This window comes from Pogona vitticeps, chromosome 14, assembly GCF_051106095.1.
Source record: "Pogona vitticeps strain Pit_001003342236 chromosome 14, PviZW2.1, whole genome shotgun sequence".
Taxonomy (NCBI): Eukaryota; Metazoa; Chordata; class Lepidosauria; order Squamata; family Agamidae; genus Pogona; species Pogona vitticeps.
In genome coordinates this window covers 9,162,142-9,178,138 of record NC_135796.1, presented here as the reverse complement: position 1 = coordinate 9,178,138, position 15,997 = coordinate 9,162,142, and the positions used below count along the sequence as shown (strand labels likewise).

General features: G+C 44.2%; 2 gene segments (V, D, J or C); both read right to left on the bottom strand.

The window, feature by feature from the left end:
- LOC140702671 (immunoglobulin lambda variable 2-23-like) overlaps positions 1 to 15,997 on the bottom strand; it is a 276,893-nt gene that overhangs the window by 179,146 nt on the left and 81,750 nt on the right.
- LOC140702680 (immunoglobulin lambda variable 2-23-like) lies at positions 3,009 to 15,953 on the bottom strand. The segment is given in 3 exon segments: positions 3,009 to 3,678; positions 13,050 to 13,382; positions 13,543 to 15,953. Coding segments are annotated over 3 exon segments (387 nt in total).

Sequence of the window (15,997 nt, the reverse complement as noted above, 5' to 3'; positions counted from 1 at the left end):
TGGAATCTGAAACCTACGGTAGAATACACATGAAAAGATTTCTGAGACCAAGGATGGGACGGATGCCTCTGTCCTTTCTATGTATATAATAACACAGAAGTAGAAGCCATTGCATAAGCCAGATGTAGGAACTTGGAATATGGCATGTTTGTTCACGAGGCAGAGGTCTCTTCCTGGAGGATATAGACAAAAGAGTAAGTCTAACGTTACTCAAAGAGGAACAAAGACAATCATATAATGTAACCTTGAGAGATGTGGTGACATTTTTTATGAACCGAAATGTCTGGGAGGCTGAAACTCCAGATATAGTTGAATGGACTATGGGTAGAACCGAAAGAAGGATGAAAGGGCTGTTGGCCCGTATATAATTTAGCTGTTTTCCTATTCTGTGTAAAAAAAAATTTTTTTCTAGTGTCACCAGTCTAAGACTGAAGAGACTGGTACCATGTAATGGAAGACATTCAATTCTGTCCCTTGCCTCCTTGATGAGCCAGTGGATCCTGACTAGGGGAGCCTTCTATAGATACTAAGGATGCGACAGCAGCTGAAGCTCTTTGCGTGTCTAGCAGCAATCCTGTGTTGCTTTGCTAGAGTCATGGTCTCAGAGTGAGAATTTCTAAGCTGTTTTAATGGATTCCAAGTGAGGTAGAATCTTAGATCATAATTGCTCTAGGTAGGCACCTATCGTGATTGATAGTTGGCCACATGGAGCAGAAGTGATTGAAGGGAATAAGTCTCCCTGCCAAAGACATCACTGTTTCCATATTCTTATTAGTAGGGTTCAGGGAAATCATTTCTTGTTTGAGATGAACTTGTTCTACGACGATAGAAAAGGGACTGGTGTCATCCCAAAATTTCTATACCATTTCCTCGTACCTTGTACCTGTGCTACGGTCTTCCTAGATCTTTAATAGGAAGTGGCTTGGTGCAATCATCCTTTATTAGCTTCAGCATAGTTAGTATAAATGCTCAGCTAATCTGGAAAAGGCGGTTCCTACATTCCCAATCGACGGGATGCGGTGAACCGAGAAGTGACCTGTGCAAATGAAAAGAAGCACACTGAAGGTGACAGAGGATGATAATGGATCACATCATATTGGATGGAGATTCGTTCAAGGAGTGAGATCCGAGCTTATGCCCAGAATTGGCAGATAGTCAATTCGAAGCCGGGACCGGTCGTGCTCGATCATAATGGGCCTCGACACGAGATGGATTGGAATTTGGAAAGCATCTTTTCCTGCAGAAGTGTAGATATGATATGAAAAAACAAGAACAAAAATCTTCTCCATGTTGAGGTCGATCCTAATGGATTCAACATAAATCAAAGATCGTGGCAAAGCTGGTAGCTATAACAGAAATGAGTCAAACAGATAGATTAGTCAACAACAGAGAAGTAAAAAGACCGCTCAGTTTTGCAGTCCTACCTGCAGTTCTGCCGGTCAAGGCACTGCCTCCCACATGTCTAGGGGCGGCGGCTGGTAACTTTGGGGTTGAGGCTTTTAATGTTCCCGGAATGCCGTAGGCAGATGGGAACATCTTCAGGCTCTTGCAGATGTTACAGTGCAATGACTGTGTCGCCTTCTAGAGCCTGAGCAGGTTATAAAGAATAACAACTTTTTTTCTGGCTAAAAAGCCATACACCAACAAATGGCAGGTCCTAACCTGTCAGTTGCTTAGACACTGGTTTTCAGGCGTATTGAGCAGCAGTGCGCTCGTGATGCACCTGCAACAGTGCCTCCTAGTGATGTGGGAGGCCTGAATTGTAAGGGTGCACAGGAGCTACCCACAGGGTTGGCACCACCAAACTCCATAAGTGGTGATGATAATCCCCCATGGCAGAGGAGTAAATGGCTACATGGCACCCCAAAACAAGTAACAACGCCAATTAAAGAACTCCTCATCTGTTAACAGTAAAAGAGTGCGACCATCTGCGACAACCAAGAGGGGTATAGGAAGATTGGTTGGAAACTCTTCCACCCCCCCTGTGACTCATGTAAGTCCCAATCCTGAATAAGGAAAACCCTCCTGATGAACAGGGGAGAAGACTGACCTAGCACGAGCCTAACCAAGCACAGGCTCAACAGTCATAGAACGGAGAAGGCCGAATGGATTAACAGCAGGTTCGGTCAAAGCTGCGAACATTGTGCTACTGAGTTCGAGGGAGCACTACACCTGTGAAGCCTATGTGGAGGCATAAAGCACTCCATAGCCCATGGGTCAGAATGATGCCAGGTAGAGCGGGATGGTGATGGTGGCCAAGAGCTCATAGCTCCTATCCCAAACAAAAGGGACTGGTCCTACGCAACCTTGTCAGTGTGTCAGGACCTACCTGAGGAAAATTATCCAGACTTACCTGACAGCGGCAGGGTTCTTGGGTGGACCCTTGTGAGTCCTTTCCCTATGAGCCTATGCGGGCACTGGCAGCTGAGACAGGGCCGCAGGCTACTTTGTGAGCCAGCCCATTGATAAAGAGGGCTGTTTTGTGCCAAATTAACAGCCACCTGCAGGTGCTACCCCAGGCAGGAATATCACCGACTAGCAGGGCTAGTGGTGGGAGTTGCAGCCCCCCCTTCCAGAGGCAAACTAGGGCTGTCAAATGCTGCCAGAAAGCTTTTGCCTCGGCACTTGGTTTTGGAAATAGCAGCCAGGTGAACAAGGCCTCTGATAAATCAGGCCCAATATGCCAAACACCCAAGGGCGTTACCCCAGACAGGCAAAACACTGACATGCAGGGCTAGCCGCAGGAGCTGAAGGGGCCCATTGTATCCCCAAAGGGAAAACCCAAGCCTTACCATATGTTGCTGGCACATCTACAGCCTCGGTGTGCAGTTCCCTCCAGAAGTCGCAGCTACATGAGCAGGCGCACGAAGGAGGGTTGGTGTGTGGCTGTCGCGACTGCCACCTCCTCCTACGTCACCACAAGAGATGACAGGTCACGATCCTTCACACACACATACACAACGTCGCTGCCACCAACCACACATAAACCTGACACTTCAGACTTAGTATGGATTTCAAAATAAAAATGAGGATTTATTGAATACAAAATAAAATGTAAATCACTGAGTAAAAGAATCACTTGTCACACTATATTTCTCAGACCTTAACCCTGCACAGTTCTTTGTTACTTAACACTCATTTACCTAACCTATATCTAACCCTGTCTACAGATCTTCTTTCAAGCCCTCTCTCAGCCCTCTATCTATCTAAACCTCTCCTCTTTGCACTTCACCCTTATATACAAAAACTCCACCCCTTTAAGACCCACCTCCTGCCCTGCCATAGGCCAGGAAACTCCAGCCTTAGCCAAGACAGGCAGGTGATGTCATGGCACACGTCACATACCTTCCCCCTTTAATAAGTTGTTTTGTGGGGAAAAGTTAAGGTGCTTTTTCCCCAAAACAACTGAAAACAACATAAAGCATTACATTTCTCAACACAGTTTAATATAACTATATTATTCAAATATACTTACACGTCCACCATACAGGTATATAAAAACATGCAATGCATAAAATTTATCATAACACAACACATAACTGTCCAAACATTTTACATTGCCATATACCATGCACAGAGTCCATAAGTTCTTCAGATGTCGTCTTCCGGTCTTCTGGATAAGGCGTCAGCCACACAGTTTATAGTCCCTCTGATCACCTTAACCTCGAAATCATAGTCCTGCAAAAGAAGCGCCCACCTCATCAGTTTACTGTTCTGTGATTTCATAGTCCGCAACCACGACAGAGGTGAGTGATCAGTGCACAAGGTAAAATGTCGACCCCAGACGTAAGCCTTTAACTTCCAGATCGCGAAGATGATCGCCAGACACTCTTTCTCGATGGTAGAAAGACTCTTCTCCCTGGGAAGCAACTTCTTGCTCAGGTACGCCACCGGATGTTGGTCTCCGCTGTCATCCTGTTGGCACAGTACCGCTCCCACACCGGCATTAGACGCATCCGTGTAGATGATGAACTCTCTGCTGAAGTCAGGAGCATGCAGCACTGGATGGTTGGTTAGCACATCTTTCAGCCGTCCAAACGCCATCTCGCACTCTTCCGACCAGGAAATGCTGTTGCTGCTCTGCTTCTTTGTCAGGTCTGATAAAGGTGCAGCAATCTCACTGAAACCGGGTATAAACTTTCTATAATACCCTGCCAGACCTAAAAAGGATCTCACTTTCTTTTTAGTGGTAGGTCTGGGCCAATTCAGGATTGCTTCAACCTTGGCCTCTAAAGGTTTGATTAGGCCTCCTCCCACTATGTGACCTAGGTACTTCATCTCTGGGTTACCTAGCTGACACTTACTAGCTTTAACGGTTAAGCCAGCATCTTTCAATCTTTGTAGTACTAATTCTAAATGATGTAGGTGATCTTGCCAGGTGTTGCTAAAGACCCCTATGTCATCGATATAAGCTACAGTGGGGTCTCTACTTAAGAACGTCTCTACTTAAGAACAATCCAACTTAAGAACAGCTCCATTTGCTAATTTTTGCTTCTACTTGAGAACAGAAATCCAAGATAAGAACAGGAAAAAAAACCTTTCCTGCTCTTTTTTTAACCTTAGGTCATCTTAGGTTAAAAAAAAAATTCTCCCCCTAGTGGTAGAGTACGTATTAACCAGCTTTGCATTAGTTCCTATGGGAACTAATGCTCCAATGTACGAACGCACCTCTGCATATCAAAAAAACTGCCAGAACGGATTAATTGGTTTTCAGTCCATTCCTATGGGAAATTTTGCTTCAACTTAAGAATGTTTCAACTTAAGAACACCATTCCAAAACGGATTAAGTTCTTAAGTAGAGGTTCCACTGTAGTTTCTATGGACGGAAAAGAGCAGATACGGATTAAATGGTTTTCAATGCATTCCTATGGGAAATGCAGATTCAACATAAGAACTTTTCGACTTGAGAACCACCTTCCAATACGGATTAAGTTCTTAAGTAGAGACCCCACTGTACCGTGAAGTCACTGAGCCCTTTCAGAGTATGGTCCATGAGCCTCTGAAATGTTGCTGGTGAATTTCGCAAGCCAAAACTAAGGACTTGAAATTCAAACAGGCCAAATGGACTACAAAACGCAGTCTTCTCTTGGTCCTTAGGATCAATTCTCACTTGCCAAAAACCTTTAGTTAGGTCCAAGCAAGAAATGTACCTACACCCCCCAATGGTTTCTATAAGGTCATCAAGCCTGGGCATAGGATATGCATCAGGTTTGGTTACTGCGTTTAGCTTTCTGTAATCTACGCAGAACCTCACACTGCCGTCCGGCTTGTCCACCAAAACTATAGGGGCTGACCAAGCACTAGAAGAAGGTACAATAATCTGATCCTTTAGCATTTCATCCAGTTCCTTCCTAACTTTCTCTACATATGGCCCTGTTACTCTATATGGAGTTACAGATTGAGGGGAAGCATTCCCTGTGTCAATCTTGTGTAACACTCCCTTGGCAACACCAGGTTTGCTTGAGAACACTTCACGATATCTTGTCACTAGTGCTAAAAGACTATTATGTTGTTCAGTGGATAGGGTAGGGCTGATCTGCACATCCTGTGGATTATATTTTTGCTGCCCTCTCCCTTCCCAAAAGGGTAATTCAGGCTCCTCCTTGCCAGCGGCTTTCATCGCAAACAGCACATGGTTGGTCTCTCTGTAATAAGGCTTCAGGGCATTGATATGAACAACTGTCCTGCCTGAACCTTCCTCGTCCTCAATAATATAATTGAGGTCACTCATTTTCTCAATCACTCTGTAAGGACCATCCCATTTAAGTTGTAATTTGTTCCCTTTTATGGGTTTCAGCCTGAGAACATCATCTCCTGGGTTGAACTGACATTATCTTGCCTTTCGATCATACCATTGCTTTTGTTTGGCCTTTTTAGTGGTTAAATTTTCCACAGCTAAATCCATATTCCTCTTTAGGCAATTCATTAGGGAGTCAATATAGGCTACCACGTTTTGTGGATCATCTTCAAAGCATTGCTCCCAATTTTGCTTGATCAAATCTAGCGGTCCCCTCACTTGCCTTCCAAATAATAATTCAAAGGGACTGAAACCAGTGCTCTCCTGGGGTACTGATCTATATGCATAAAGTAGCAGCTGTAACTTTTGGTCCCAGTTATTTGGATTCTCTTGAAAAAAGTGCTCTGATCATTCTTATAAGAGTTCCATTAAATCTTTCTGTCAACCCATTGCTTTCTGGGTGATAAGGGGAGGTTTCCAGGTGTTTGATCCCACAAATTTGCCATAACCTCTTCATTAGTCTGGATGTAAAAGAGGTTCCTAAATCTGTGATTATCTCAGAAGGAAAACCCATCCTACTCATGTAATTTACTAAGGCTTCTGCTACAGTCTGGGTCTCTATATTACGTAATGGGATCGCTTCCGGATATCTCGTTGCATGGTCTACTATAGTTAAAATAAATCTGTTTCCCCGCTTAGTGGCGTTGGGCAATGGACCTATGATATCCACCCCTAGACGTGTAAAAGGAGTTGAAATCACTGGTAATGGGCATAGCTTTGCTCTAGTTTTATCACAGTTAGAGCCCTGTCTCTGACAAATATGGCATCTTTGACAGAAACTCTTAATATGTTTACCCATATCAGGCCAGTAAAAGTTTTGGGCTATTCTTTGTTTGGTCTTATTTATCCCCATATGAGCTGAGAAAATGTCTGCATGTCCTTTTTCCAGAATCATAAGGCGATATTTCTCAGGCACCACCAACTGTCTCTTAACTTCAGGCCCCCCTTTTGAAATATTAATCAGTTTTTCCTTATAAAGTAAACCACCCTTAATAATAAAACATTCAGGGTACTCAGGTGATAAATCTTTATCAGTCACCTTTCTAAAACAGTCTTTTAAGGTGGGGTCTGCTGTTTGTTCCTTGACAAAGAGGCTTTTCTGAGGTATTTCAACTGAAAATGCCTCAGGTTGGGGTACAAATTTCTCTTGCTCTTGAGAGTTAGTCTCATTACTGGCTTCACTTTGTACTGATTGTGAACGTGTTACCACTAGGGCACTCTTGACATGCTTTGTTAAGTCATTACCAATAAGAAAAGGGGTAGGAATCTCAGAAGACACCCCCACTCTCCAAAATCCCTTCCAACCTTGATATTCAATTTTCAAATCAGCTACAGGTAATGAAACTAGTTCTGAACCAATCCCTTTCACAGATAGAGTCTGGTCAGCAATCATACAACTTTGTGGTACTATGTCTGAGTGGCAAATAGAAATTTGAGAACAAGTGTCTCTCAAAGCAGTATAGTTATTTTCAAAAATCTTTATTCTGTCCCCAGCAGATTCCAATAACTGAGAATTAGTCTCTATGTAATAACAGTGGACAACTTCAGCGAGAGGCAGCTCCTTCAATGTATCCAATTCAGAGCTCCTAACTGCTTCTGCCTGGGTTTTCATGGTAACAGAACTTTCAGTAGAAGAAGCTTGAGGTTTACTCTGAACACAAAATACAGCCTTTCCTTCTTTTACATTAACTTTCTGAGGTGGAATTTCTTTATTTTGCCTTGTATTAAAACATTGTGCAGCAATGTGGCCTTTCTTTTTGCAAATGAAGCAGATTCTCTCCCCCCATGAGCTTTTCCCATCAAATCTTTCAAGTTTCTCTTTTCCCTCCAAAACTTGTTTATTGTGCTGGCCCTGTTCTGAGGGCTTTTCACTAAAATGGCCGCCTACTTTAGTCTGTCTCTGTGCTTGTTCCTTAGAGAACTTTGGGTCCCATGTTTTCCTCACACCTCTCCCCTCACAACAACTAGGACCCCTTATTTGAGAAATAAAATCAGCTATTTGAGCAGCGTTTCTAACGTCAGTTGGTTTCCGTTCTTGAACTAAAAATTTAAGTTCCCCATGGAGTAAGGAATAAAACTGCTCCAGGTCCACAACATTTTTCAATTCCTGAAAAGTTTTTACATTCTCCTGTTCAAGCCACCGATCTAAACACTTTTCTAAGTTAAAACCAAGTTGGGCATAAGATTCATCTGATTTTTTGGTAAGTTTTCTGAACTTCTGCCTAATATGTTCTGAATTAATGCCAAATCGATTGAAAACCATTTTTTTTTTGAACTCTGAATAATCTTTACTGAGCTCAACTGGCATATCAGCATACACATCAGCCATTTTTCCACTCAGGAGAGACCTCAAAATTATCATTTTCTCTGTTTCCCTCACAGAAAAATCAGCACAACTTCGTTCAAAGATTTTAAGGAAGTTTTCAGGACAATCCCCCTGTTTATATGTAGGAAATTTCTTCAAATCTGATTTTGATAACTGGCCTGGTTCAGTACCAGAATCTCTGTTATATTTATTGTTTTGGTTCAGTAATTCCAATTTCCTAAGTTCAAAAGCCATACGCTCCTTCTCCAGTTCAAATTGTCTTTGTCACTCTCTCTCTCTTTCCTCTTTTTCCAAGGCCCTTAATCTAAATTCGTGTTCCTGGGCTAATTGAATTTTCTTAATTTCTGATAACTGTTCACCATTAGCATCTTCCTGCACTGAGGCAACTCTTCCCTCACCATTTGACTCATCCCCAGACCAGTCTGACATCGCTTGGTCTCTTTGTTCACTCATTTCTGCCATTTGACTGCGTGTGAGAGGCATTTTACTAACTCAAAGGTTCTTGTCAATTTCCACGCCTCTGTTTAAAATACTTGTCTTCTTGCTGTGCTTTAGGTCTGACACTCTTCAACAGGGTATACCAACAGATACGGCTAGGCTTGTTACTGTAATCTCTAATGGCTTCTGCCCCTTCACTGGGCCTCTTGCCAGATTTAGAGCTACTTTAATTTTCTGCCCTTGGCTCTACTTCAAAATCCACCACAGCTTCACCCTCTCTCAGGTTCTGTAGTTCACTAGAGAAATCCCAAATCTTCGCTGCCCTTGGTCTGTCTGTCCCTTCCGAGTTCTCCCAACTCTGGACTCTCAGACCAAGTCACAACAGCCTCCTACTTTGGGCCAATCTCCCTCACAAAATGGACCTTCCAGAGCTCATAAGTCAGTTCCCTCACTCTGAAGTTTAGGTGCCTCTCCACTAGATCTGCTCCCCCCTGGAGACAAATCCTCGAGAGTTACCCACACCCCACTTCAGGTGCACCTAACTGAAATCCTTTTGCTCTTGTCACACTAGCCAAGGCTTTTCTGGGCAACTGGGCAACTGGACCCTCGTATCCCAACCGCTGGACACCAGTTTTGTTGCGACTGCCACCTCCTCCTACGTCACCACAAGAGATGACAGGTCACGATCCTTCACACACACATACACAACGTCGCTGCCACCAACCACACATAAACCTGACACTTCAGACTTAGTATGGATTTCAAAATAAAAATGAGGATTTATTGAATACAAAATAAAATGTAAATCACTGAGTAAAAGAATCACTTGTCACACTATATTTCTCAGACCTTAACCCTGCACAGTTCTTTGTTACTTAACACTCAGTTACCTAACCTATATCTAACCCTGTCTACAGATCTTCTTTCAAGCCCTCTCTCAGCCCTCTATCTATCTAAACCTCTCCTCTTTGCACTTCACCCTTATATACAAAAACTCCACCCTTTTAAGACCCACCTCCTGCCCTGCCATAGGCCAGGAAACTCCAGCCTTAGCCAAGACAGGCAGGTGACGTCATGGCACACGTCACAGCGGCACTCACACACAGAGGCGCTTCCCATGTCAGGAGGAATCACTGACAGTCAGGGAAGGTGACCAGGGCAACAGGAGGCCCTTCTTCTCCTAGGGACAGGGCAACAGAGCCCTAACTCCTGCAGGGTCCCTTCAACAAGCCCCTTGAAACAATCATCCATCGATGATTCACCAGTCTCTCTCATGGTTGCTCATAGAGAGGGTGTGGTGAGACATGCCTCCTTTTCACTCTCTTCTCCTCATGAGATAGAGAGACTTAAGCTCCAACTCTGGAACGTCAAATGCCCGCCCTCATGTACGGCTAAAAAGGGCCACGGCCGGACTGGACGGTAGCGCAGTCACTAAATGGCCAGTTGGAGCAGAGAGGCTATCAGGCGATCCTGAAGTCTGTGCAGGTAGAGCTGGCACGTCGTCTCCTCAGAGGCAAATTCGCTAGCCTCTGGCGAGGATTCCTCTGTTGATGTAGACTTCGATTTTAAGGACTCCTTGGCATTGTCGGGTCCCCTACTGCGGCCTGCACCTATCTGGGTAAGATGTAGCTTACTCAGGCAGAAAATCATTAATGTGCCTGAGAGTCAAAATGATTAGGCCAAAAAAGGTGGGAAAGGAGAAAGAAGCAAACAGTTGAAGTGTGTGTGTGTGTGCGGGGGGGGGGTAAGCCAAATAGCTGGCAAGCAAAGAAGAAAACAACTCATGGGGGATCATAGATTAAATAATTGAGAAGGGAAAGTATCCAATTTAGAGGGAATTGATCAATAAGCTAAGGGAAAAAACCCTGTGCAAATAGCTCTATGCTCTGTAGAACTTTACAGCACGGCGGAAAAAAAGGAACTGAGGGGAATCTTGGGTGGGAGGAGCTTGTGCCTCATGGGGGATCATACCATAACATTGTTAATTTTAGCTCTGGAATGCTCCGAGAATGTCAGCGCAGGCACAGACTAAACCCATACGTGTGTATTCACAGAGGCCACGAAGAAGAACCAGTTTTGCTGTTGACCCACCTTAGAATGTCACAAATAATATCTTTCCATTGCAGGTCTTTTTGTCACAAGGGAATGTTCAAAATTCGCTTACTTATCCTGACAAATTCTAATGGCATAATTAATTAAAACTTAAAAAGTAATCCAAAATTTTGAGGTTAATTTATCTGAATTTTGACAAAGTCAGAACTTCAGTGGCCAGAATCTTGTTGCTGACACTTATCGCACTAGAGTAGGCCCATTGAATCTACAGTGAGTCAGTTCCTCTGTATGTTCTATTGATTTAAGTGGACCCCCTCTCCTGTGACATTTGAGGCTCAAGTCTCTACGAAGAGAATCAACAGAGCATATGGAGGAAGAGCTTCAACGGTCCCTTATTGATTCAATGGGCTTACTCTAGGGCAATTCCTGTGCTGAGGAACAGGATTGTAGCCATCACATAAACACTGGATTCTAAATTTCTTACAAGAAACAACTTCTACATCCACTGGACAAGAGATTCATGCATTCATATTTGACTAGAGCAGTGCTTTTGTTTAGCTGTCTAAGGAAGGTTAAGCAACCTTCTTTAGACCCAAATACCAAGAACATTAGCTTTTAAGGGAGGAATAGGATTCTCACCAGCACATGACTGGATAATGAATTTGGGACGTGAGATTTCTTTGTGTCTTTTCAGATCACTTGTGTACATATGCAAGAATTCCCACGCTCTTCATGGAGGAATTACATGTCTGGAGTTTGGCAAAAAAAATCCTTTTGAATTACAAATCCCAGAATCCCCCAGCCAGCATGATAAATTCAATAGACATATTGATGGAGCAATTGGTCATGTGACTTCCATTATGTAGTCTAAAGCAGGGTGTAGTTTCCATGGTGGAAAAATATGTCCTTCAGGAGATCAAGGAGCTTCTAAGATTCTAAGGTGGAGAAAAACTGGCTCCTTTAAGTTAGAGTATTCGCTTTGACGCAGTTTGGAACTCTACCTGACACATATACAACATGAGCCATCCCCAACTGGAATTATTCCATGTTTTTTAAAAGTAGGTGAGAATTTTCAATGGGAAAGAAGTAGCACACTAGCAGATGAAGACGGTTCTGTTCACCCACGTGTCCTGAGCATTGTCCCTGGGATTCCATATTCTCCTTGTGTTACTGGAGAAAGGCACCAAGATGTGAGATACGAATAGGCATAAATCTTAAATAAAAGTTGTGCAGTCTCCCGGAGCCACATTTGTAACCCTTTAGCTGAGGATAATACGACAGTGTGGAAAAATTCTTTTTAGATTACATGTCAGGGGAATCTGGGGAAAGACGGGTGCCCAGTGGCAAGGCTGGTAAAGGTCTCTGGAGCTCCATTCCAAAGAAGTAAAATGTCTACGCTCTGCCTTTACTTGGAAGCAACCCCTCCTAAGAGAAGAGCTTCCTTTTGCACTGTGCTGTTAATGAGCATGTATGGCTGCGACCCTGTGCAAGAGACTCTCGTAAGATTGCCTAGAAGAGACAAAAGGCAGTACACTTCTATCTGGAAACTCTAAAAGTTTGCAGGATAAGGAGGTCACCTGGACCTCTCGGGAGCTAAAGCTACTTCAGCTGAAATTCCATTTTCTTGCTCTATTTTGCATTGACTGATAAAGTTGTTTTGGAATCTGGGCTTAGCCACAAAAAGACACTTCCAAAAACCTTGTCCCATTTCCCCAGTGTAAGAAAAGGAGCAAGGGGATATGGGTCCACCTTGCCATGAGGAAAGGCGTATCTAACCATTTGGGCACCTGAGGCAAGAAGATCCATGTTCCCTCCATTCTACCCTGGAGTGTGAGTGATGGCCCCCCTCAAGAACGAGGAGGAGAAGAAAGGTTGCCTCTCTCCAAAAAGAAAGGGGACACTTCAAAAAAGAAAGGGAAAATGGATCTGTTCTGGAGGTGTTGCTACATATATCCTTAACAGCAGTAGATTTGGTTCAAGAGTTTGTTGCTCTCAGATTCTGCTACCCTGGGGGCAAAGCTCAAGTTCCCCTTCTCTGTTTGCGGTGCTTGGCATCAGGATTGTGGACAGCGACCCCCTTTCTCAGATGCCTTTGAGTGTCTGAAGTCCAGAGAAGATGATGCCACAGGAAGCCTGCGAGCCTTTAAGGTGCCTCCAGACTCTTGGCTGCTTTGCAACACATTAACTTGTCTACTAGTTGCGCAGCTCATTGCAGAAAGACGGAGAGAGGAAAGAAGTGGCAGGTCAAAAGGGACCTGAAATCCTTTGCTGCAGGGATGATGAAAAGCTTGCTATGTATTAATGGCTGCTCCTACATGAAATAATTCAAATGTCAAGAGCAATATGAAGTCATGAGAAAATAAAGAGGGAGGAAAGGGTGAAAAAGGTACAATATTTTAACAAGGAAGGAAAGAATGTGACAAATACATGACTTACCAGTGATGGTGAGATGGGATCCTTGTCCAAAGAGTTGACCAGTCTTAAACTGTTCAGCACAGTAATAATCTGCCTCATCTTCAGGCTGGGCATTAGTTATGGTTAAATAGCCAGTGTTCCCAGAGGCTGAGCCACTGAATCGATCCGGGATCCCTTCTCCTCGGGTGCTGGAACCGTAGAGCACAAAGCGAGGGTGCTGCTTGTGTCTCTGCTGAATCCAGGAGACGGAATCCCAGCTCCCATCACTGCTCCTCCTGCAGGAGATTGTCACGGTTTCTCCCCGAGACACGGAGGCCGAGGCAGGCGGAGTCACTCTCAGCTGTGAACGGATACCTTGGGAAGGCGAAGAAGCAAAAACCATGAGCCTGACACATTTTCTGTTCTCTGAAACACCACAAAAGTGTTAAGTATATGTGCTAAGTATCTGTGGCTAACGCATGATGAAAACCAGCATGTAGCTGCGAGGTGGGATGTTCCTTCTCTAGAGACTTACCTGAGAGGAAGCTGAGGAGGGCGAGAAAAAGCACAGCCCAGGCCATGGTGAGCTCTCTCCGGAGGCGTCTGACTTTGCTTCAGGAAGATACCTGGACGGAATCTCCACCTCCTTCTTTTAAACGCTGCAGGACCAGAGAACAGCCCCTTCATGCAAATGTGGCCTCTCCTCACCGGCCTGGCAAAGATTCTTAGCTGTCTTTCTTAGCACTGTGCCAATGAACATAGGAGAAGTGTTTGGAAATTTAAAAGATTTGTCTCCTTTAATCATGTGGCTGCTTATTTTTGGTTTTTAAAATACCACAAGAACTTTAATTTAATTTTTTTTATTTTTGGTCTCTTGCTGGAACACTTACAGAACCAAGCTTCAGAAGAACTGAATACCAAACAGGCAGGGGTGGACTAACCATTAAGCACAATAAGCACATGCTTAGGGGGCATCAAGGGAAGAGGGGGCACCACAGAAATTTTCCATAGCTGAATTTACCATGGGCCACATGGTGCAATACTGCAAACGGAGCAGCCGTGAAAAAAATTACATACAGATATATACAATAATAGCAAGAGCACTCAGAGAGCGTAGACCTCCACCAAGGGTCATGAAATCAAAGGGGGGGAAATCCCCCCACCACATAAATGAAAGCAGGGGGAAATTTGTATGCAGTCTGTGGAATTTGTATACAATCTGTACAACTTCGGTAGAAAAGAACCGAAGACACACATACTCCGACAAAAACATAACCTCCTCGGTGGAAGTAAAAGTAATATTGATAGCAATGATAGAGGTTAATGATATACATTAATCTTGGAAATACAACAAAATTAGAATCTGGTAGGTTTAACTGCCCCACGGTTCACGGAGGCCCATGTGATCGTTCTTGTCTAACTTCTAAGTCTTGTTCATGTCGGCTGTCCTGTCCAGTTGTCCCCTGAGGCTGTGCAAGGGTCACTCAGTATCCAGCGTGCCAACAGGCAACAACACACGAGCTAACAGACTTTGCCTCAGCCTCGCAAGTGTCTTCTGCTCTTGTGCATTGGAAGTGGCATTTTCCACTCAAAAAGAGGGACGGATGCTCTGTTATCTGACGGACGTATGCCAACACACCAACATTTCCATTTGAAAATTAATTTTTTAAAAAATAAGGGAGTCGAACGACAGCGGGCAAGGAAGGTGGGACCCACACGCCAGATGCATAGGAAATGAATTGGCTACGGAGTGCATACTCAATGGTTGTACTGCACGATGAAATGTGGAACAAATATAGTATCAAGTGGATCACATTAAAATGCAGCCGTTAGTTCTTGAGATGCCACAGAATCTTTGTTTGTGTATCTGTCTGTTTTGCTTTCATTTTGGTTTGGTTTTGATTCATCTGATAGGCTTTCCTTGAATGGCTTTCCATTTACAAATGCATTTGCTTGACACTGCTGCCCAGTTTTGTGGGTGGGTTGGGGCATTTTTAAAAAGGCCTTTGCATGGTTTTAACAGATTTGCCTCTGCTTTAGGTGCCTGGTTGCCTGGAGGGAGACCTCCGTAGAGCTGTGACTTTTTCGGACTAAACCACACATCTGGGCCCCCGTCCCTGAAAGGCAAGGAAGCTGTGAAGCCGTAAACCCCTCTGAGCTGTTTAGTACTTTGCACAGTTCCTCACTTAGTGGTTTGCAAATGTGCACACCCCACTCTTGCAGATTAGTTTGCCTGTATGTAAGTTTTGCAAGGGTTGCTTGTTTTGGCTACTTGTCTGCATGTGATTTTTGTACTTGGGCCAATCGAGCTGCCAACTTCAGGGTCATGTGTGGCACAGCCAAGGGTTCACTTTGCTATAAAGGTGCAGGCAGAATCCAAGGATATTATGAACCTACGGTCCATCCAGCAATCAAGGACAATGCCTTTCACCGGGAGAGAGAAAGAAGCCTTTTGCCAAGAGCCGCCCCACATTGGGAACCCATATTTGGAAGATGCTTTGCTTCGGGATTACCTGGAATCGCACCTGCCCACCAAGTTCTGTCCTCTGTTGGTCAGGCATTCTCAGGTTAAGCGTATGCCAGGACTCGGGTGAGCCTCACAAAAGAGGGGGAGATCTGGAAGTGGGTAGCCACAGTCAGTGGGTAAACAACACATAGATGGTGGCAATGCTTCGAAGCAAGTAAACAGCAGCCAATAAAGAAGCTGGGGTTTCTGGATGTTGGTGGATTCCCATCAGCCGCACAGAATATGGGTGGTGGGAACTAGAGTTTCCCAGATCCAGATAAAGCCTACAGGGGTTCAGTCTTTTCCCCAGAATCCTGATAACCTGTCTACTTTGAAGTAAAGCCCACTGAATTCAATCAGGCACTAATGTGGAAATCTGCTAATGTCTTCTTGCTTTGTGCCATCAAGTTGCATCAGAACTACAATGACTCTAATGGGATGTTCAAGGTGTGTGAGACATTTAAGAAGTGGTTAATGCCACCCC